General features: G+C 35.3%; 3 protein-coding genes across 8 annotated transcripts; 2 read left to right on the forward strand and 1 right to left on the reverse strand.

Annotated features, from left to right (window-relative positions):
• The first annotated feature begins 1,157 nt into the window (after positions 1-1,157).
• Positions 1,158-6,888, forward strand: LOC129904117 (filament-like plant protein). Of its 5 annotated transcripts, none has more exons than XM_055979647.1 (5): positions 1,158-1,530; positions 2,144-2,300; positions 4,250-4,445; positions 4,914-6,208; positions 6,308-6,888. In XM_055979647.1, the coding sequence occupies exons 2-5, from the start codon at positions 2,178-2,180 to the stop codon at positions 6,713-6,715; spliced, it is 2,022 nt and encodes a 673-aa protein (XP_055835622.1). In that variant the 5' UTR covers positions 1,158-1,530; positions 2,144-2,177; the 3' UTR covers positions 6,716-6,888. The 5 variants fall into 5 exon arrangements, with proteins under 5 accessions (XP_055835622.1, XP_055835625.1, XP_055835624.1 ...); XM_055979650.1 differs by having other exon boundaries at positions 1,161-1,530; positions 6,311-6,888; XM_055979649.1 differs by having other exon boundaries at positions 1,162-1,530; positions 4,253-4,445.
• Positions 6,889-9,755: 2,867 nt separating this feature from the next.
• On the forward strand, positions 9,756-14,240 carry LOC129903165 (chlorophyllide a oxygenase, chloroplastic-like). Its single transcript, XM_055978668.1, has 9 exons — positions 9,756-9,933; positions 10,673-10,909; positions 11,138-11,242; positions 11,463-11,738; positions 11,940-12,087; positions 12,220-12,404; positions 12,496-12,608; positions 12,839-13,133; positions 13,629-14,240. The coding sequence occupies exons 1-9, from the start codon at positions 9,844-9,846 to the stop codon at positions 13,791-13,793; spliced, it is 1,614 nt and encodes a 537-aa protein (XP_055834643.1). The 5' UTR covers positions 9,756-9,843; the 3' UTR covers positions 13,794-14,240.
• A 725-nt stretch (positions 14,241-14,965) lies between these two features.
• LOC129902832 (BTB/POZ domain-containing protein At1g21780) lies at positions 14,966-21,683 on the reverse strand. 2 transcript variants are annotated; one of them, XM_055978255.1, is made up of 4 exons: positions 21,445-21,683; positions 21,220-21,332; positions 16,073-16,188; positions 14,966-15,747 (listed from the first exon to the last, which is right to left on the reverse strand). In XM_055978255.1, exons 1-4 carry the CDS (start codon positions 21,555-21,557, stop codon positions 15,142-15,144), a joined length of 948 nt encoding a protein of 315 aa, XP_055834230.1. In that variant the 5' UTR covers positions 21,558-21,683; the 3' UTR covers positions 14,966-15,141. The 2 variants fall into 2 exon arrangements, with proteins under 2 accessions (XP_055834230.1, XP_055834229.1); XM_055978254.1 differs by having other exon boundaries at positions 21,220-21,371; positions 21,445-21,680.
• Positions 21,684-23,117: the final 1,434 nt, after the last annotated feature.

Genomic DNA, 23,117 nt, shown 5'->3' on the forward strand with positions numbered 1-23,117 from the left:
CATAAACTTCAAACACACCTTTCAAAGCTAACTCTAGCTATGAACTAGATGATAAGGAGTGTAATATGAAATGATCAAGGTTCCTTTATAGCATAGGAACTGATCTTACAATATTTAGAGCAAACTATACAAAACTCAAAACCCAAATGAAGATGTTGCAATAATGGATCAGGTCCCTGTTGAATATGAGCAATGTTCTTCCTTGAAATGGCTTTTGCTTTGTGTATAGACTTGATTTGCAAAAGTTGATGTTGTTCTCTTAATAAGAGAGACAACAAAACATAGGAGCACGCATGGTCGAGGTTTGCCGACATTTCTGCGCCTCTGCTGCCGTGCCCACACCCACTGTAGCTTTTTGCAACTTTACAACTGTAGTCCACTTTTTGTTCCGGACAGATATAACGCATGGGATCAGGTCCCTCTACCAGGTCTCATAGTTTGTTCAATCATCAAACCCAATGTGCACCTCTAGTGTTGTGCCCACTTACTCCTACAACTTTTGTAGCTTTACAGCTGCACTTCCACTTTTTTGTCTTAGGCCGACGTTACTCATGAAATCAGGCCCCTCTACCAGGTGTCATAGTTTGTTAAATCATCAAAATACAAGTATAACAATATATATTTAGTATATAAAATCATACCACAATGAAGTGTACCATACATGATCTTAAAACCACCACCTTTTCATGCAAATCAAGATAACAACACCAAAATTTCAACTAATAGACCATGCTAGATCTTCAATTTCAGCCGTTAGCTAAATTTACTACAATTTCAACATTCTGTCTTTATTTGTCCTTCAATCCAAACATATCAAGAAGAACGAAAAAGTAATCTTAATTTCATTTCTTTGTTTTATCCTTCAATTAAAACAAATTAAAAACAACAAGGGGTATTTGTGACATTTACCCTTGTTTCTTTCTTTTTTAATTATTATTATTACTGTACTCACTCTGTAACCACCAGAAAAACAATAATCAGGTTTCTCAATTTACTGAACTACTTCTCGATACAATAAAAAATAAAATACAAAAAATTCACTTCATCTTTCCTGCGCGGGAATTGAATATTATAAATTTTCAAAACAAATGAGTAAACAAATAGTAGGAAAAAGCCAGAAAAAAAAAACCAAAAAGGGGAAAAAAAAAACAAAAAACAGAAGAGCATTAAGAAAGCTGAAAAAAGTGATCAAAAAGTCTCATTCTTCCGTTGTTCCATTTCAGCATATCACATGCGCTCCCCTTCTGGGTCCCTTTAGCTATATTTCAAAAATCTCCCTACGGATAAAAAAAAATCATTTTTTTTCTCCAAAAAACCAGCATACATTAAAAAAATATTATTTTTTTTTGAGAAATTTGAATGAATAGAGGCTTCTTGATTCTGGGTTTTGGATATAATTGAGTACTACTTGTTCTCTGACAATTCACAGCACAGATCTTTGACGAGCTGAATTTGTTTATTGCTTCACCAATCTGAAATCTTGAAACCCCAATTCATCTATTATTGGTTTCCCTGCTTCTTTACAGTAATGTATGTGGATTTCTTGTTTCTCTTTCTTCTTTTTTTCATTTTGGGGTTGAAGCAGTAGACTCATTTAATCTGTTTATATTTAATCTTGGAGACAATAAACTGAAAATGGGCCAGCAATGGATCTGTTAAAAAATATTCCTTTGTTCCCTTTTGGCTTGGTGTTTTGAGGTCAGGTCATTTTCTATTGCAAAAGGAAATGTCACTTTGGTTTGCCATTAATACTTTTGGGTAGAGGGTGTGATTGTGATTTCTGAGTTTTTTGATGGTTTGCTTTAGATGGGGGCTTCTTGTTTTTCTGATCAAGAGTAATGGTAAAGTTTGGTTTTTGTTTACTTCTCTCTGTAGTTCAATATGCCTATTTTTGAGTTTAGATGGCTAGTTGAGTGGATTTGAAGGAAAGCTGAATGAACTCGAAGCCAAGTCATATAGTTTTTGTTAAATGACAGTGTGTTTGGACAACTTGTTGTATTCTGTAGGGCATAGGTATATTAGTTGTTTCTTTGCATTTGGGATGGAGGTTAATGTGAATAAGAGCATCCTCCTCGTATCATATTTTCTGTTGGACTAATGTCTCTCTGTGTTGTTATTGATTGAGGGTCTCAATTATATGCAGATGGACATTGTGCTATGAGCATTTAGGAGATTAAATGGTTATTGAGATGGAAAAGAGGAAATGGTTGTGGAAGAGGAAACCTTCCGATAAGAGCCCTGGTGAAACGGAGAGTTCTGGTTCTTTGTCTTCATATTCAGAGAGATACTCCGATGAGCAGGTAAAAGGCAAAAAGAGAGATTTTTTTTGGTCTTTCAGTTAATTGTGCTGATATGGAATAATCTGAGATCACATGCTTGGAAAAGATAAGCTGCTGTTTTTTTAAATCCTCATATTTAATCTTCACTTGCACCCCGGATTTAAAATTGATAATGTTGAGCTAACTATGCAGCTCAAACTCTGACAGCTGAGAGTTGTTCTTCTGCGAGTGCTGTATTTGCTTTGTACTTGCATATATAACAGTTTTGATTTATGAAATATTTAAAAGTTCGTTGGTCTTTATTGATCATTATCAGGTTTTCACTATTGGTATTCAAGTGAGAATATAGTTTTATGCTTTCTGAGTATAAGTGGTAACATTTAATTATTGCAACTCCTAAAATGAGAAAAGAGCAATAATTATAACAGAATATGTGATTTCATGGATGTGCATTCTCAGCGCATACATATCAGGCCTGCAACAATATTTTCGGGTTCAAGATACTTCTATTGTGTTTGAATGTAATTTGCATGTAAAACCTGATGTTACTGTGGTCATGTGAAATGGCCTGCAACAAGTCTTGGAATGATAGTTTGTGTGTTGAGGAAGTGTTCTCAACTGTTAGTAGAATATGTTCTTTAAATGGGAAGACAAGCTTTATTTCCTTACTCGGAATAACTTCTTATAAATGAAGTGTAGAATTGCTAGCCTATTATCATTGCCCTAATTTTTTGTTATAGAAATGACTAGCTTATAGTTATTGTAGATACATACTCGCTATAGATAGCCCCCAAAAATTGTTGAACCACTGGACTGCCCTTCTTCTTGGTTTATCCAATTTAAATTGAGCTATAATTCTTCTCCCCTGTACTTCTCCCTAACTCTTATCTATTGTTAATGTTTACCTAAAGATTGGATTAGTATATACAATGCTATTTTGTTGTCGCTTCCAATTTTACTTTGATTACCCTTCTTTTGAGCCAAGGGTCTATTGGAAATTGCCTCTAGGGGTAAGGTTTGTGTACATCCTACCCTCCCAAACCCTACTTGTGGGACTACACTGGGTATGTTGTTGTCATTGGATTAGTATAAAGTTCCAGTTTTTAAAGTGCTTGGGCTGAATTGTGTTTCATGACTTTTATAGAACACTAAGTTCCTCATAGAAGGAATTTATGACATCTGTACAATTAAATTGGTATATACTAATTTGCTGTTTCATGTCTGAGGTGATCTTTTTAAGAGTTTTAGGTTTTATTAAATCAAGTGTGCAATCCAAGATTGTAGTTAATTCACAAATCTCAGATCTCTGAGGCAAAAAGCTACACAAAAAGAGATTGTTGTGATAGGATTGAGTATGTCAGATCATATTAATTGAGCGCCAAACAGTTTATTTATCTGCAATGAGCATCTACTGAAATAGTGAACGTGAATTGCAGAGGAAGGTTGAATAGCAATTTATATGTGCTGCTAAACCAGTAGTGACTGAAGATTGACCTCTAGTTTGGTGCCTCGATATGCTTTCCAGTATAAAGATTTGTTGCACAGGTTAGATGGTAAAGTTAGATGGAAACAGATGATGTGACATATTGGTTTACAAGGAAAGTGCCAAAAAGCTTTCACAAGTGATGTTTCTTACAGTAGTCATGCGAGTCATGTCCTGATATTGGAATAAATTCTCACCCCTTGACCATTTTTTTGGTTGAGATTAGATGGTCTCAATAAGTGTAAGGATGATTCTATTGCTTTGTTTGAAAAATGTTGTCCTTATCACTGCACCATCTATAGCTTCTTTGTAGGGTCATTTGTCTCAAAACGAAAATCATTTTAATAGACTACTTACTGACTAGCTGCCAGAGAACCAACTCTGTGTAATTTAGAACATTTTTCTTTTTGAGAAAAGCTTTATCATTTTTAGCTATTGTATTACTTTCTTTTTTGACAAAAAGGATCACCTGTTCTTTTCATTGAAGCAGGATGCACTTAAAGAATTTCCTGACCTTGACAAGCAATCACCAGAAGTAACCTCAAAATCTGCAACCAATGATGATGAATCCAAGGAAAGCTTGAGATGTTTGACAGAGAAATTATCAGCTGCTCTTGTTAATGTTAGTGCCAAAGAAGACTTAGTTAAGCAGCATGCTAAAGTCGCTGAAGAAGCTATTGCAGGTATCTTCTTCCACTCCCTTTCTCCCTATATTGTGATTGCAATCTAAATAGCATTTGGACATTAAAAATGTGATATTTTGAAAAAAGTGGTATTTGAAAAAAAGTTGTAAAAGGGTATTGAAAGTTGTAGTTGTGTTTGGATATGCATTTAACTTGGAAAAAAAAAGGAAGTTTTGTGAGTGGAAAAAAAATTCACTTGAACTTGAAATTCATCTTCAATTTTTTTCTTCTTCAAAAGATCAGTACAATCTATAATTAAACACTTTTGAAATTCTCTTTTTGAGAAAAAATATTCATGTCCAAACGGGAACTCAGATTTGTCTCTTGGCTGTCTCTTCTTGTACACTCCTTTTCCTGTATGTGTTTCACATGCGGAAACAATTTTGTGGAATATGCCTCTTCCATCACCTTCCAAGAAAGTGATATTTGGTCTGATTATTGCTTGTATTCTTTTTATCATCATGGTAGGTTGGGAAAAGGCAGAAAGTGAAGTTGCAGTTCTAAAGCAACAACTAGATGCAGCTGTGCAGCAGAACTTGACGTTGGAAGTACGTGTCAGTCATCTTGACGGTGCGCTCAAGGAATGTGTCAGGCAGTTGAGACAAGCTAGAGATGAGCAAGAGAAAATAATTCAAGATGCTATGGCAGAGAAAACTGAATGGGCATCTGAAAAAACTGCACTTGAGAAACAGCTACTTAAGCTCCAGACACAAGTGGAGGCTGGTAAAGCTGAAACGCCTACTTCTACTGATCCTGATATCCTTGTCAGGCTTAAGTGTCTAGAGAAGGAGAACGCAGCTCTCAAAATTGTGCTTCGCTCTTGTTCAGAAGTGTTGGAAATTAGGACTATTGAGAGGGATTTGAGTACTCAAGCAGCAGAAACTGCTAGCAAGCAGCAGCTGGAAAGCATAAAAAAGGTGACTAAACTTGAAGCTGAGTGTCGAAAGCTACAGGCCATGACTCGCAAATCATCCCCATTCAATGATCAACACTCCTCTGCTGTTTCATCTTTCTATGTGGACTCTGTCACCGATAGCCAGTCTGACAGCGGAGAGCGGTTAAATACAGTCGACAATGATGCCCTCAAGATGAGTAAACTGGAAACAAGAGAATATGAACCAAGTTGCTCAAATTCATGGGCTTCAGCACTAATTGCTGAGCTTGATCAATTTAAGAATGAAAAGGCCATGCCTAAAACTCTCGCTGCCTGTTCTATAGAAATTGATATGATGGACGATTTCTTGGAGATGGAGCAACTTGCTGCATTATCTGAAACTGCAAACAAGACACCTTCAGTTACATCTGATGCTGTTCCTCATGATTCCCCCAATGTTGAGAATCCTTTGGCAGCAGAATACGATTCCATTTCTCAAAGGGTGGCTGAATTAGAACAGAAGCTGGAGAAGATTGTAGCAGAGAAATCTGAACTGGAGAATGCTTTAAGCGACAGTCAAGATGTCCTCAAGGCGTCCTCTTTGCAGCTCAAGGAAACTCAAACCAAGTTGGCAGAGCTGCAGAAGGAGCTAGATGTGGTAAATGAGTCAAAAGAGTTGCTCGAGTTTCAACTCTATGGCATGGAGGTAGAAGCACGGACGATGTCTGTAAATATTGATTCTTTGAAGACAGAAGTTGAAAGAGAAAAATCCTTGTCATCAGACATGGAAGCTAAGTGTCGTGAGTTGGAAAATGAGCTTAGGAAAAGAGCCCAGGAGGTTGAGCTTCAGCAAACTTCTGGTTCAAATGGTGAATTGAAAATAAAACAGGTAGCTCTTTCTCTCGACCTATCTTGTGTTGTTTGTCATTCATGCATCTACACACAAAGAAGATGAAAATTAATAATGGTATGTGAACTTTCTCATTAGCAGGAGGATTTAGCAGTGGCTGCTGACAAGCTTGCAGAATGCCAGAAAACAATTGCATCCCTTGGGAAACAGCTACAATCCCTAGCTACTCTAGAAGATTTCCTGATAGACACTGCAAATCTTCCTGGTGGAGGATCAGTTGTTGCTAAAGCAGGAGGAGAACTATGGAAGTTGCATGTAAACGAGACATTTACCCCAAAACGTGATTCTGACCCTACCAAGGTTGAGGAAGAGAATGTGAGTCATTCTACGAATGGAAATGAAGGGGAATCTCCAGCATCCTCATCTTCATCATCTACTTCATCTGCTACTCAGGCAAACACTACCAAAAGCAAAAATGGTTTCGGGAAATTGTTTTCTCGGAGTAGGAGTGGAGCGCCAACTCTAAAAGTTAACGAGGATAAATAAATAGAGGAAGAATGTTGCCAAGCTGGAACATAATTTGCTGGACATCAATTAGTAAAAGGTTATCAGTTACATGGCTGATCAAATTCTGTTTGATAAGCAAACTGTTTGCTTCAATAGTTTATGAATATCTTCAGAAGCTTCAAATAGCAATAGATACTTTGAATTTACATTGATTTGGCTGATCTCCCTCTTTTTATTTAATCCCTTTCAGTAGATTCCTGTATCCATTTCTAGTTTCCTTTCTCCAGTTAACTACATTCTTGAGAAACTATAACTATCCCCTAAAGAAAATATCCTTTCAAGAAAGAGGCTTAGTTAGGTATGTAAATGAAGTAGGAGAGGAAATTGTCCATTGGATTGAATAACACTACTCCCACTTTTAGTTAGAGGATCAGGTATGGAATTATAGTCTGAAAATGAAAACTTGGCACAAACCAAAAACGTGTCTTGTAATTTTTTAAAGAGTGAATTTTGTAGATGAGTACAAACCGGAAAAGTTTGTCTCGCTTAGATAGTCCTGTAAAAGAGCATATGGCTCGGGAGATATGCTCGTTCAAAGTTAGATTATGTACAAGATCATTTGAATGCTTTGCCACAATGAGTCCTTTAACTTGAACTTTTGTTTAAAGGTTTCTTTTGGCCTTAACTTTAATTTAACATTTCGAGCACCTTTTACATCAATTCCTTGATACCGTTGGAAAACATATACACAACGAAAGCATTCTAGAAATCATACCGCTTATATGAATAATAAATAACATATACGTTTATGCTAGAGCACATACAATTATGCTAGAAGACATAAACTTGCTGAAGTTTAATTCAAGAATTAAATCTTGAAGCGTGAACAAATATCTTGAAGCAAGTCTATCTCCACTTCTACGGTCTTCTACCGTGATCCCAAATTTATAGTCGAACTCTCTCAACATTTGGGTGGAAAAGTATGGTATATAAAACTTATTTTCTTTCTAGGTTAGAAGCTACTTTAAGAGGTTTCTTCCATCTCCAAAAAGGAAAACAAAACAGGCGCATCTTTTTCTTGGAACAACAAAACACACACTCTTTTCCTCCTTTTCTTATAGAAATATAATTCTAAGTTCTAGTTAAATATGGGGAACATAGGCTGTAGCGATCACATAATTAATTACTGAGGCTTCTAATTATTGAAATAATTTTAAAAATTAATTTGAATTATTCTTATCATAATAAATTACACATCATTCCACTAGAAATTCATAATTGCACTCCTCTATTTATATTTTAAAATTTCTCTTTAAGCACTTATGTAATTTTCCAGGTTAAGATTACATATGCTAATCAATAAATTACATGAGTGATGAATTTAATTCAAAATTAATTTCCTTTAGGACAATGCTTAACTTATTTCACATGTTGGATTCATAATTTCACTAGCAAGGTTTGACTCAATGAAAACTTATAGGATTCTCACAAAGGCGTATCATCAATCTCTATATCGAGACATGGATTTCATCAACTAACTTATTATTTCACTAATATATATTATTATCATTCAATCTACCAGGCATATTGATCCATCTTAGAATCTCACCTTTTAATTAAAAAATGATAATTAATATATACAAATCATAATAGTTATATAAGATTGAGAATACAAGTATATTTATCAGTTTAAAGAATATGATTTTACCAATCAGTCTAAACCATCTATCTCTATTCAATCGTGTTCAATACATAAAAAATGCACTAGCATAAGAAGTTGAAACAACACCGTCCCCACAAATCACAATCAAAATAAATTATATATAATCTTGTGCTACAATCATATCGATGACTTATCACATTTTCATGTTAGATTGTGAACAAAAAATGCATACTTATAAGAATAGATGATTTAATCCTCTGTGTATAAACTAAAATTTCATATACTAAATCATCTGCTATATAAGTAAATGGACATATAAACAAATATATGATTTATTAAAATTGAATAAATAATTATTATATAATAAATACTATATCTAAGCGTACTGTTAATAAAATATATTTCATGATTAATTGTATATATCCGAATAGATACAACTATCCATTTGCTTCTCCAGACATCGCATTAACATGTAACATAAATCAATAAGATTAGACTCGTAAATCTTAGACAGACTTCCGATCTCAACCCCAACTCCCACCCAAGACCTGATTAGCAAACTCTTGATCCTGATATCAACTCGAGATCCGATCCTCACTCAAAACTCAATTCGGCCTTGATATTGTTTTCAAATCCAAAATATCCAAAGAAGTAGAGGGTCTTTTGATACGCAAGACTGAACAAGCAATGATATTCATGGGGTATATACCACTATTTTAATACAAATAATAAAATAAAATAATAGATTTCAAAATTAATTAATATCTCAAACTAAATATGAAATAAAGTAAATCACAATTTTTATTTCAAAATTACTATTACCATCTTTATTTCAAACGCACCAAAAGACGCCTAAATTTTTTCAGCCACACATAAAAAAGCAGGACTGTTCACTAAAAGAGGAAGATTATTTTAGAAAAATCAAAGAAGAGATAAAGAATAAGAATATCTTCAAGCATCCACGCTGGCACGCAGCTTCAAGAAAGATAGAAAGTATTTTCTCCGTTCATCTTTTATTTGTTCATTATAATAAAAATAAATATTTAATAATATTTATTCAATTTATAAAATAAAAAAATAATTTTAATTTAATTTTTAATTTATTATTATCATTAATTAGTAGACATTATATTTTTTAAGATATTATATTTAAAAATAATATAATAAAATTATTTTTTTATTTATAATTTTTTAAAAATAAAATAAAATCAAATAAGTATTATTGGATAGAACTCGGAAGGAATTGTAAATATAGCAAGAATCATGTGGAAATGGAAAGTGCCACGAGTGAAACATAAGGGTCCCACTTATTTCCACGTGGCAATCCATGGCAGGTCAGCAGAGATTGCGCACAACACCAACCTCTTATCAACAAAACAAAAACCTTAGAAAAACAGAAAAATCTCTCTGCTGCTGCTGTTGTTGTTTACAGCATTTCTTAAACAGGTGGAGAGAAGGAATACAAAAAAAAAATAATAATAATAAAAATTTATCAGCCCCTGCCATGACAGCCATTGCTACTGCTACTGCTGCTGCTATTTCTCTCTCTCTTCCTTTTTCTTTCTGCCGCTCTACCAAGTCTTATACTAGAAAGGTACCCTTTTCTTTCTTTACTTTTTTGGGTATTTGCAAAAACTGAAAAGATTGCTTCTTTCTCTTGATTAAGCTTGATTTTGGAGACCCTTTTTGAAATTGTAGTGAAAAAAAGGATCATAAACCTCCATTTCTTGCTGTTGTTTATCTGTATAGAGATTTCAAAACACAAAGGGTTATGATCTTTTTGCATTTTGAAACATGCTTAGCATCAAAAGAAAATTGGATCAATTTTGACTTGGTGATCTTGTGGATTGGTAAGATTTGTTGCATAGGTTGGTAACTTAGCCAGTTAAGCTTACTGCACTCTGGTGGCACTGATTCTTCACAATAGTTGAAATTTAGGGCCCTTTTTGCTATGAAAATTGTGAGTATTTGAAAAAAGAAGTGAAAAATGATATTTGAAAATTGTTGTTTTTGAATTTTCAAGAGTAATTTGGAGTGAAAACAGTTTTGGTGTTTTTCAAATTCCGGAATCAACCTGAAGTTGAATTCTGGATTTTTTTTTGGAATTGTATGGCAATAAATGTTTCCCATAAGTAAAACAATTTCATGGACAAACGCTTGTTTGATTGTCCAAAGACTATCTACAAGAATAAGCTCTGAATTGTGTAATCGAGTACTCTTTTAGGCTATTGTTCATGTTATATCAGAATGGAGATTCATACATCACTTGCATTTTCTTTGTGTGAGCTATAATAGTTAACTTGTTACTAATTTTACATCTTGTTCACAATCAGTTTGTCAAAGGGAGCTTTAGAGTATTTGCAGTGTATGGGGAGGAGGGTGGGATTCCAGATAAGAAAAGTTCCTGGTTGACACTCTTTAATGTAGAAGATCCCAGGACTAAAGTTCCACAAAGTAAAGGCAAGTTCTTGGATGCGAATCAAGCTTTAGAAGTTGCTAGATATGATCTACAATACTGTGATTGGAGAGCTCGGCAAGATGTACTTACTATAATGCTCCTACACGAAAAGGTACGTCTTTGAATTAATGTGTATATTGAACTTGGAAACCTGGTAAATACAACATCCAATGTCTTTATCTAGGTCTATTTTCAAGTTTGTTGCATGACTGTTTCTCATTTTCCTTGCTTTCCAAATGGAGTTTCCTTTTTTTACTTTCTATTGTACCTTCTTTAGAGTTGTTTCAAATTTTCCTGGTCTTCGATTCTACGATGTATTCTAATCAGTTTATGTAACTAGGTCGTCGAAGTATTTAACCCTCTAGCCCGTGATTACAAATCTATTGGAACCATGAAGAAGGAACTTGCAGAGTTGCAAGAAGAACTTTCTCAGGCTCACAACCAGGTTTGCAAAATTTTGACCTATTTTGATACAAATTGCATTTTCTGGTTTCCAGTTCCCACAATTGATGGATATTCACGGCAATTTCCGTTTGATATGTCAGACTTATTGAAATGAGTCTTCTTAAAAATAAATGGAAAGTTGTATAGAAAAACATTTCCAGGATCTTGCTTATTTTTTTTCATAAGAATAAAGCTCTATATCTGATATAGCAATACAACAGGTACATATATCTGAGGCCCGGGTTTCTGCTGCTTTAGATAAGCTAGCTTACATGGAAGTGTTGGTTAACGATAGGCTTCTGCAAGAGAGAAGCACAGCAGAATCAGATTGCTCATCTTCCTCTGCCAGTACATCAACAGGATTATTAAATACAGTTAAAAGCAGGCAACCCCGAGGAACCCTGAATGTGTCAGGTCCTGTCCAAGATTACAGTTCCCATTTGAAGAACTTTTGGTACCCTGTTGCATTCTCCGCAGATCTTAAAAATGACACCATGGTGAGTCAGTTATCTCATAGCTTCCATAGTCTCTCTTGCATAAAAGAAAGAAAACATTTAATTTAACTCACAAAACCATGTAGATGCAAAATTATGATGCCAAAACAAATGAACATGTTATACGATCTGCTCTCCTGCTTTATGGTCTTCTGTTAATTCTTTTTGCTCTTCTAGTGATTACTGTAATCTGTATTGTTTCAGTTACCGATTGATTGCTTTGAGCAGTCGTGGGTGATCTTTCGTGGGACTGATGGAAAACCTGGATGTGTCCAGAATACATGTGCACATAGAGCCTGCCCCCTTGATCTTGGCTCCGTGAATGAGGGTCGCATCCAATGCCCTTATCACGGTGAGATAACTTTGAATCCGTCCACTTTCAGTCCAGAGTTCATATTTGGGAGATGGACTTAGCTTTCAAATGGGTTTTGTAGAGGACATGAAATAGCTGACACTAACTTTGATGTTTGTTTAATGAATTTAGGATGGGAGTATTCCACTGACGGGAAGTGTGAAAAAATGCCATCAACAAGGTTACTGAACGTAAAGATCAAAGCGCTGCCCTGCTTTGAGCAAGAGGGAATGATATGGATTTGGCCGGGAAATGATCCACCTGCAGCTACCCTTCCTTCTTTACTACCACCTTCTGGATTTCAAATCCATGCAGAGGTTTGAAATCACTACCGTTAGATTTTCAGTTGTTTATCTTACAACTCATGTTTGAGTATTTTGCCTTACGACTGTTTTCACTAAACTGCAGATAGTCATGGAACTTCCAGTGGAACACGGACTACTGTTAGATAATCTTTTGGATCTTGCACATGCTCCTTTCACTCATACATCAACTTTTGCTAAAGGATGGAGTGTCCCAAGGTAGTTATGGACATGGTGATATGATGCTTATTATCTAGATGTTTAGTAATAAATCAATAGTTATTAAAAGAGTGGATTGTTTTTCTATTTATTTTCATATGGTTTTCTAGAAAACTTGATTTTGCTGGTCCAAGTTATGAATTTAAGACAGAAGAAATGCTTTCAAGTTGTGCATTGTATAGTATATGAAGGTCTACATACTTATAATTTACCTTTTATCTCTATTTCAGCTTGGTAAAGTTCTTGACTCCCGCATCTGGTCTGCAAGGATATTGGGATCCGTATCCAATAGATATGGAATTTAGACCACCTTGTATGGTTTTATCCACCATTGGCATCTCAAAGCCAGGCAAATTGGAGGGACAGAGCACCAAGCAGTGTTCTACGCACCTTCATCAACTGCATGTTTGCTTACCTGCATCACGACAGAAGACAAGGTTATTGTATAGAATGTCACTGGATTTTGCTCCCCTGCTGAAACACATCCCCTTCATGCAATATGTTTGGAGACATTTTGCTGAGCAGGTTAGTTTCCGTCCTAAACTTTGTGAATGGCGGTGATTACATTAACATCTTATAAAAGTCATCAGTCAGTGACTTCATGAAATATTGACTGCCTGATCAATGAAAAACTGCATTCTATTCTGGAACGTTTATCTTGGAAATTGATGCATTTTGAAGTTGGAAATATGCAAAGCATAAAACAAAATCAGATCTTGAACTCTAGGATTACCATCACATGGCTCTAGAAGCTCATAGTCGTAATAATTTAATTTGCAAACTCTTTGATTCCTGGAAGTTACATACGCTTGCCTAAAATAGAACCACATAATTGTGAGCATGATCTTCTGAAATAGATTTTTGCCAGAAATATCAAATAAAATTTCACCTTCTGTAAAAGATATTAGTACATTTTCGCTTCTTCAGCAAGGATAATGCTGCAAAGAACTTCCCCTTTATAAGTATAAATGAAAGATATATTCTAACATTTTTCTCTCTTCTCCGTAAAATTGCATACAGGTTTTAAATGAAGACTTACGGCTTGTGCTTGGCCAGCAGGATCGCATGCTCAACGGTGCCAATATTTGGAACCTGCCAGTGTCTTACGATAAGCTAGGTGTGAGGTATAGAATATGGAGAGATGCTGTAGATAGTGGAGCAAAGGAACTGCCCTTCAGCAAATAAATATAATTCCATCAAGTACCGAGTTTTACTTTTCAAGATGACTTTGATCTCTTCATTGTCAGCTCGCGGCGAAATTCAGTTCAGTTGCTGAGCTCTCAATCACAGCAGTTTCCATATTTTTTCTTGTGAGGAGATACTTACACGCCTTCTGTAAATATAGCTGTACACAAATTTTGTAGGTTCGTGTACAGTTTGAGCAATCTTACATTCCTCACCAACAATTCTATCCTGTTCTGTTTGCCACTTAGAAAATCTCATAGTTTCTTTGTGAGTGACTTGAGTCCCAGGAATGTCACTCACACGTCGTCATAGCATAATTTCTCATCTCAGATTGCAATTAAGAGTATTATTTTTGCCAAACAAGAAGCCAGAGGTGTTTTGATCTTTGGTAGCAGTTTGAGCTCAGTTGAATCAGTATGACAGTATTGAAATATTATCCTTGTAGTATATTATTGTCGTTGATGTTCCTAGGCTGAATAAGAGACGAAGCTTGATGAAACAATTCAATACTGAGCTCAAAGTTATGCAAAATGGCCCCTTAAACACACTAGTAGTAGATCCAAGAATCTCTTGAAAGTAGCGTGTACTTTTGGACAATATGCCTAAGTGTTCCCTAATACAAAAACATTGTAAAAGATGCTGATTATAGTGTAGATGACCACACAACTTATACTACAAGGAAGTCTATCAGAGTTCTCATTTAACCAGCTAATAGTAGCTTCCAATGGTACAAATCTATTTGGGCGAGACCCAAACAAAATTTGATGTTTAACATGTTAACAACTTTTGGAGCCACTTTTTTCGAGAGAGCCTAGGATTATAGAGCAAAATTAGGTAGACGTAGCAGTTCCCTTGCTGAGTCTTGTGAAAAATTATTTCGGATATAACACGACATTATTAGGGAAAACTTTTCATTAACGAAACTAACAACATACCTAGTGAAATCCCACATGTGGAGTCTGCGAGGGTTAGACTGTACGTAGGCCTTACCCCTACCACAACTAAAGAAGTTGTTTTCAAAAGAAAATAACTTACACAATAAGAACATTACGACTACACAAATTCTCTACTAAATCCCATTTTAGTTTCTACTAAGGATATTGGACTTGGATGACTTCTACCAGTTCATTAAGGGTTCAGACGACAATCACCAGAGAAATCCAAATCAAAGATGCTTGCAAACAGAACATTAACCATTTATATAACTTACACCAGATTACACAATAGTACAACAAAATTTGCACAGGATTAGCATAGTGTAGATACAACATGGCTTTCTAGAAAGCTACAGCTTAGTAATAGCTGGAGTTATTCCACATATACAACTAATGTCAAAAACTTCATCATGCTAGGCGGGCTTCCAAACTGTGAGCACTTCTTGAAACATCTCCAGCATCAGATCTCTATCTGCCTGTCTGAAGAAGTTGTTAATTTCCTCCCTAACATCATAAATCTTGCCAAAATAGAACAAATACATCAAGCAGCCTTTTTTCAATTTACTTAGCTGGTAAAGCCAGGCCTCTTGCAATCTTTCGAGGACATTCCCCGAGTTGATGTCCTCTAGGAGACTTTCCTCGCAAGCATTCTTCAAATCTACAATGTCATACTTGTTTGCTGCACCTAGCAGTGCCAACCGGTGCTTCCAGAAATCCTCTTGTTTTATGGTCCCATACAAGTAACGTAGAAGGGCTGTGCATGATTCTGTTGACATGTCTTCTATGTCGATCATAGAGGACTCTTTCTCCCTGAGATCGTGAAGGAACATGCTGTGAAATACAGCAGAATTAGCAGACAGTATCGCTCTGTGAGCTTTCACTGATCCATCAGCCGTATTAATGGTAACATCAGCATGGATGGACTCATCAAGCATGCGAGAGAGGCATCGGAGAGTACTTTGGGTAGCTAAAGATTGCAAAATCATGTCATCGGGCCATATAGATTTTCCTTCTCCACCCTAAAGGTTCAATTACCACAGGTTACTAAGAGGAGGAACATAAGTTCAAAAATATAATCAAGGCTATTTACTGGTAAATGCTAAGAAGAAACTTTACATTCTTTTTCATTTTCTGTAAAATGGAATATTTGGAAAATTTCATTCGTTTTCAGTTCAAATCTGCTCAAAGGAACAACCAAAGAAGTCAATCACATACGCCTATACACAAGCCCTATTTGTTACAACTAGATAGGTAATTTATCAGAGAACCATTTCATGTAGCAATCTCATACAGTCATACATATTAAACATACACTTGAACACTGCAGAAAATCAAGAAACTCACATTTGGTGTGTAGATCTTCAGGTCAAGGAACTCAACATCAATGATGAATCGACCTTGTAAACAAGAATCAATAGGCCACACAAAGTCATCACTTGTTCGAAGCAGCCTCTCATACACTGCAACATGGACAGCCACAGAATTATACATGCAACATAACATGTTGAACATAGTTAATGTTAATGCAGAAATTTTAATGAAATTCAACTGTGATAGAGGTGGAAAGATGTGTGATGGACATTAGTTGCAGGCTCTTTATATGGACAAACAAAGAAAACAACAACGAATCACAAGAGTCTACAATTCCATGTCTCTGCATATGCAGCTGAAGAATATTCAATGTGCAACTAAAAACCGTAACGATCCTTAATTAGAAACATATCACACGGCAGTTAGGCTAGCAATTATTGGCATATTAATACCCTAAGACAGTCTAGAGATAGGATCTTGTCCTACAAGAAAGGGTGCAGATTTGATTTATAGCGTGTACAGAGAAGTCCTTTTTCTTAATGAACAAAAAAAAAAAATCTCATCTTCTGGTCAACAAAACAAAAAATTTGACCATAAAAATAAGGAAAATTTATGTGCACCATTAGGGACACTGAAAATGTAGAATCCTGAACTTCTTTCTCTAATTTTTCAGTGCTTTTAATCTACAATAGTCTTAGTAGCCTAAGATACACTCCCATCCACCCCCACCCCCACCCCCAAATCACAGATGCACGCAGCAAGCATTGCCAAGCAATACAACACCCATGACCATCTCCTAAGATTGCACACAGGGGCGGATCAAGGGGCGCGGGAGGGGGGGTTCACCCCAAACCTCTCGGCAAAAAATAACACTGTATATATAGTATAGATTTCCTGTAATTATGTACATATATTAATTTTGAACCCCCTAAACAATAAACAAAATGTAGCTCAGTGGTAAAGGCCCTTCTACTGCACCCTTGTGTTCAAGGTTCAAATTCCACCAACTACATTACTTTTTACATTTAGCTTTCGTTAATTTTTTCCATTTATTTTCAACATTTAACTTTTGTTATTTTTTCATTTGATTTCCAAAACAGCCACGACCACTGCCCAACTATGATTGTTTTTTTTTTTAAAAAGAAAGTGCTGGAATAGTGAATTGGGGATTTTTAATCCCAAAAATCAAACTTTTTGTACCTATAAACCATATACTACTGCCTCCCTTAGAATTGTTTTTTATTGGCTTATTCACATGTTTATACTTTCATTTTTCGAACCCCCTGAGTGAAAATTCTGAATCCGCCACTGATTGCACATGCCATAGTAATTTGCAGTACATACACATACCCCAAATTACAGGTTGCCTGATATATAAGAATGAGGCATTTAAAAACATAATGTGAGTAGGAGATGCGTTCAAGAATTCCTTTAATCACAAGATTCAGAACTGGGCATATGTATTCTGCATGTTTCCTTTTCAGATATGAGCACAACAACTGACTTGATAAATTATTACGTAAAAGTGTCTTGAGTTTCCACCCCTCCAGGAGGACAGGAATGGACATTTTTGGTGACATTCTAAAAGAACGTTTGGATAGTACTATACAAGTAAATTCATCTCTAGCCGTTCAGCGTAGTACAAATCAATTACCAAATCCTCCATAGCAGATGCAAATAACCATGATGACAACTGACATTATAGATAAGTTACACTTGTGTGGCAAATAGAGAATATAAGATTTGCAACCAGACCTTTGTGAATAGAGAAAGGAGCTAAGAATTTGACAGCTTTCTGCTGGAAGAACATGAAAATTTTAGTGAAAAATCGAAATGAAATAAACAACTGTAGCGTGGCACCCATCAGTTCAATTAGTATGGGATCTGCTACTATGTAAGTTTAAATGCTAGGAGAATAACCCTTGTTCTTTTTCTCTTTTCGTGGGAAATAACAGAACAACTTACTCTTCAATGCTTTGACAAATGCTCGTATCACGAGTGTAGTCAACCTTCTACGACGCGACAACAGAATGTCTAATATGTACATTGCAAGTTTTTTAGACTATTAGAGTGAATGACATGCAGCCAACAGAAGCGGATCCAAAATTCAAACCTGACGGGTTCAATTTTTTAGGTTCTTAGCACATAATACATTGTACTTGTGATTCTAGGTTCAAAATTTAATAATCTTTTTGAAATTTTAGTTTTATTTTCACATATGGTGTTCATCGACCTAGAAAAGGCATACGACAAAGTCTTGAGCGAGGTTCTATGGAGATGCCGGGAGGCTAGTTGTGTACTTGTAGAGTAAACTAGAGCAATTAAGGACATGTATGATGGAGCCAAAACCAGAGTGACGACAGTGAGAGGAGACTCAGAGCACTTCCAAATCATGATGAGATTGCAATGGGGATCATCTCTTAGCCCCTTTTTATTTGTCTTGATGGTGGATTTATTGACGTGGCAAATCTAAGGTGAGGTGTAGATGACATAATTGATGAAACTTCTGGTGGAGTTAATGGTAAGCTAGAGGTTTGGAACAAACATTGAAGTCTAAAGAGTTCAGATTGAACAGGATCAAAACACAATACTTCGGGTGCAAGTTGATTAATGAAATGCCTTAGGCTGGCGTGGAAGTGAGCTTGATACCAAGGCCATCCAAAAGAGAGGAAACTTCAAGTATCTTGGATCTATTATTCAAGGTAGTGGGGATATTGACGATGATGTCACACATCATATTGGCACTGGGTGGATGAGATGGAGACTTACTTCCAGAGTCTTGCGTGATAAAAAGGTGCCACCAAAACTTAGAGACAAGCTCTATAGAGTGGTGGTTAGACTGGTTATGTTGTATGGAGTGGATTTTTGGCCAGTCAAGAACTCTCATGTTCAGAAGATGAAAATTACAAAGATGAGAATGCTGAGATGGATGTGTGGGCTTCCTAGGAGAGATATCATTAGGAATGAAGATATTCGGAACAAATGGGAGTAGCCTCGACGGAAGACAAGATATGAGAAACAAGACTGAAGTGGTTTGAACACGTGAAGAGGAGAAGCATGGATGTCTCAGTACGGAGGTGTGAGAGGTTGGCTATGGAAGGATTTAGACGAGGTAGAGATAGACCGAATAAGTATTGGGCAGTGTTTTGAGAAGCGAGAAGCGGAAAAAAGCGACGGGGGCTCGCTTCACAGAAGCGAGAAGCGTGAAGCGAAGCGCATGCTTTTTTCAGAAAAAGCGTTATTTAGTATAAAAATATAAAATATAAAATATGCATAGATAAATAATCAAGAACTCAAAAGAATTAGATTAAAAAGTAACTAGATAGTCAATAATCCTCATAAGTAACAACATATAAAGCAAATGCATAACCAAATCACAAAGAGAGCAAAATCCTATTCTTCAACAAGATCCTCAAACTCTTGAAGTGCCATCAACAAGGGTTCTACTTCTACTTGGTCCTCATCTTCTTCCTCATCGAAGGACTCATCAACAAGAGTTCTACTTCTATTTGAACATGAACTTGAACAGAGCATATGCTTTATCTTAAAAAAAAAGGTCAAACTACTGAATAAAAGTTGAAAAAAATAATTCTTCGCAGACAGCAGTTGCGCAGAAATAGAAAAAGAAGAAGAGAAGAAGAAAAGAAGAGAAGAAGATCGCAGCAGTTGAGAGCAGTGCTACGCTGAATGAAAATAAAAATAGAAATAGAAAGAAAAGAAGAGAAGAACAGAAGAACAGAAGAAGAAAAACTAACTTGGTTGACGTTGAAATGTTGAAGTTGGACTGTCGAATTGAAGAAGTCACACTGAAAGAGCAGCTTGGAGAAGTCACAGAAGTTATACAGTTTTTTTTATAAAAAAAAACCCTAGCGCCGCTTTTTTCCAAAAAAGCTCGCTTTTTTCTCGCTTTTAGATGAAGCGCGCTTCTCGCTTCTCCCGTGAAGCGCTCGCTTTTTCGAAATCGCTTCGCTTCACGATGTTGAAGCGCTAGTACCTCGCCTCGCTTCGCTTCACGCTTAAAGCGAGCGCTTCAGCGCTTTTTCACAACACTGGTATTGGGAAGAGGTAATTAGACATGACATAGCATAACTTCTACTTACGGAGAATATAACCTTAGATAGGAGACTATGAAGGACACAAATCAGTGTAGCAGACTAGTAGACAGTTGAGAGTTGTCTAACTAATTCTTCCATACTAGTAGTATTATTTCTTGTAGTTTGCTTGTTCTTCGATTTTTGTTACTATCTATGTTTCTTTTTCAATTTCTATTACTATTTGTTGTTTCTTGTACTTCGACTATAGTATTATTATGTCGTGGTTATTGTTCCTTTATTTCAGAATATTTTGTCATGTTATCTTTAGTATATTATCTGGCTTCTTTCCTTTTGTTATTTCTTTTCTCCAACTGCTTTGACATACTTGTCCTTGAGTCGAAGGTCTATTGCAAACAATCTCTCTACCTCCCAAAGTAGGGGTAAGGTATGCATGCACACTACTCTCCCAAGATCCCACTTGTGAAATTGCACTGCGTAAGTTGTTGTAGTTTTCTCTTCACATATATGTATGTTCCACTGGGTTCAGCTTACCTCATATTTAATAGGTTGCATCTTCCTATGGTAGACAGATGTATGTCATTCTGCCAAACAAATTGAAGAATCTATCCATCCACCAAACAGATCAATATCTAAAGGAAAAAAGCATTTCAAGAATGACGATCACCTCCTTTTTCTTTTTTTGTGGTTCATATTTTTATATTGGGGGTGTATTGTGGAGGGCATAGCATCATGAGCCAAAATATTTGAGAGTTGAATTCATCCTACATATATTTTTTTAATTGTACTACTTTTCGATGCCAATCACCTCAGTCACACTTTATATGACATCCTTTCACAGGCGAATTGAATATGTAATAATATTTGTGTCCTGTCCTGTGGACATATGTTTTAAAGGGTATCACAGATATGATCTAATAATCCAACGGAAGATAAGTTTTGATGTTTGCCAGAACAGAAACTAGACCATATCATACAAAAAATACAAATTACATCAAACAAAATGGATGGGAATACCGAATACAAGACAGTAATAATAACAAATGAACTCTTTTCGCAGCTGCAAATTGCAATAGAGAATATACTTAAATGGGTACACATAGAATGAAAGATGAAAGTATAGTTTACCAGGAGATATATAAGGTCTACGATTGGTGGCAGTAGTGGTGACACGGAGCATAAAGCGAGCAAAAGGAGGAGGAAGCTGCTCTTTTGAAAGCCGAGAGGGTTCAGGAAACAGCCTAATATACAAATACCGATTCTTCTCTATTGAGAGATGCCTTAATCAACCATGAATCAGCATCAGCAAAAAAAATTGAAGTCAATAATAGGAGAAGAAAACTAGAGGCATACCAGTTCCAAATACCAATTTTAAAAGGGTCGGATCTTTTGTAAGTGGATGCTGCGAAATTGTCGATCCTCCATTGAGCTAACCTTGATAGAGTTTCTACCTTGCTGTCTGTCATTCTTCTTCTGAGACTGTTTTTACAAAGTCTTTGTTGATGATGGATGATTATAAAGTTGAGATTTATGGGACTAAAACTTAAGTGAGAAGAAGTCTTTGCTTTTTGAAAGGGACTCCCACTTGAAAAAAGTCTCTTTTACACAAAAACCACAATGCATGGCATAATCTAAACTAATGGGAATGAGTTTTGTTCCTATGAGTAACACTTAAACAATGAAAATTAATTTAATTAAGGGAAAACCGTTAAAAATGTCCTTATACAAAATGAATAAAAATGTCTTACTGTCGATACTTTAGTTCAAAAATGTCTTTATTGTTATTTAATGGGTCAAAAATTTCCTTTTCTGAATAATATATTTTTTTAACAAAAAAACAAATCTTGTTCCTACTAAAAATATTATTTTTAATGAACTCGATTCTTGTTTTCTTTCTTTTTAAACCAATTTAAGTAATAAAATATTTTTTATTTTATTATAATTATTTTTTTCGTTATTTGAATAAAAATTAATGATGGACTTATTATGATCTTATAAATATGACATATATTATCCGTTAAAACTTAGAGTACATGAAATTATTCTATTTTAATTGATAAAATGAGATTACGAAGAATATAATAATTTCCTACATTTTTACTATTTAAAGTGGTTTAAAAAGAAAGAAAACAAGAATAGAGTTCTTAAAAGTAATATTTTTATAAGGAACAAGATTTGTCTTTTAAAAAAATATATATATTTATTCGAAAAAGGGTATTTTTGATCCATTTTGTAATAATAGGGGCATTTTTGACCCATTAAATAACAAGAATGACATTTTTGCACCAAAATATTGACGGTAAAGGCATTTTTGGACCAAACTATACACGAAAGACATTTTTGTTCATTTAAAATAGTTTAAGGGCATTTTTTACCCTTTTCCCTTTAATTAATGTTGTAAAATATGAGCAATATGGACCAAAATATAGAGATTAGAATATAGATATCATTTTATTCAAATGTCTTCAGGTGTATCTCTCAACAATGAATAACAACTCTATTTATAGGTTGAGAAATCACTCCAAAAGTCACCATGTGAAATGTCATAATAAATAGATACATTCTTATCCAAAATGATTCATAAACCTAGAAAATATGTATAAATGAAGGTAAGTAGTTCATGTATTAGGTAAATGAGCAATTCATTAACTCAATGAATTTATAACACTCCCCCCTTGGATGTCCATAGATAGTGTGGCTCATTAAAATCTACTAGAAAAATTCAATGGGAAAAATCTTAGTGAAGAAAAAATAGTACACACATCTCATAATTGTTTTGAGTGTTACCTCATTAAAAACCTTACCAGAAAAATTCAATTAGACAAAATCATAATTAAGAAAAAGAGTACAAACCATATTTCACTCCCCATGATGAAAATTTTACTAGATTTCTCAGAGACGACGCATTCCAATCTTATATCTCAACTTCTCAAATGTTGATGTTGGCAACACCTTAGTGAATAAGTTTACAAGATCATCACTTGAACATATCTGTTGGATTTCTATCTCACTATTTTGTTGAAAAT

Source organism: Solanum dulcamara, chromosome 9 (genome assembly GCF_947179165.1).
Source record: "Solanum dulcamara chromosome 9, daSolDulc1.2, whole genome shotgun sequence".
NCBI lineage: Eukaryota > Viridiplantae > Streptophyta > Magnoliopsida > Solanales > Solanaceae > Solanum > Solanum dulcamara.

Coding starts and splice junctions, on each gene's coding strand:
- LOC129903165 (XM_055978668.1), top strand. CDS start 9,844: ATGACAGCCATTGCTACTGCTACTGCTGCTGCTATTTCTCTCTCTCTT. Junction 11,243..11,462: donor TTTCTCAGGCTCACAACCAG/GTTTGCAAAATT, acceptor GCAATACAACAG/GTACATATATCTGAGGCCCG. Junction 12,609..12,838: donor AAAGGATGGAGTGTCCCAAG/GTAGTTATGGAC, acceptor TCTCTATTTCAG/CTTGGTAAAGTTCTTGACTC.
- LOC129904117 (XM_055979647.1), top strand. CDS start 2,178: ATGGTTATTGAGATGGAAAAGAGGAAATGGTTGTGGAAGAGGAAACCT. Junction 2,301..4,249: donor AGAGATACTCCGATGAGCAG/GTAAAAGGCAAA, acceptor TTTTCATTGAAG/CAGGATGCACTTAAAGAATT. Junction 6,209..6,307: donor GTGAATTGAAAATAAAACAG/GTAGCTCTTTCT, acceptor CTTTCTCATTAG/CAGGAGGATTTAGCAGTGGC.
- LOC129902832 (XM_055978254.1), bottom strand. CDS start 21,557: ATGACAGACAGCAAGGTAGAAACTCTATCAAGGTTAGCTCAATGGAGG. Junction 21,372..21,444: donor AAAATTGGTATTTGGAACTG/GTATGCCTCTAG, acceptor TGGTTGATTAAG/GCATCTCTCAATAGAGAAGA. Junction 15,748..16,072: donor TGAAGATCTACACACCAAAT/GTGAGTTTCTTG, acceptor TTGAACCTTTAG/GGTGGAGAAGGAAAATCTAT.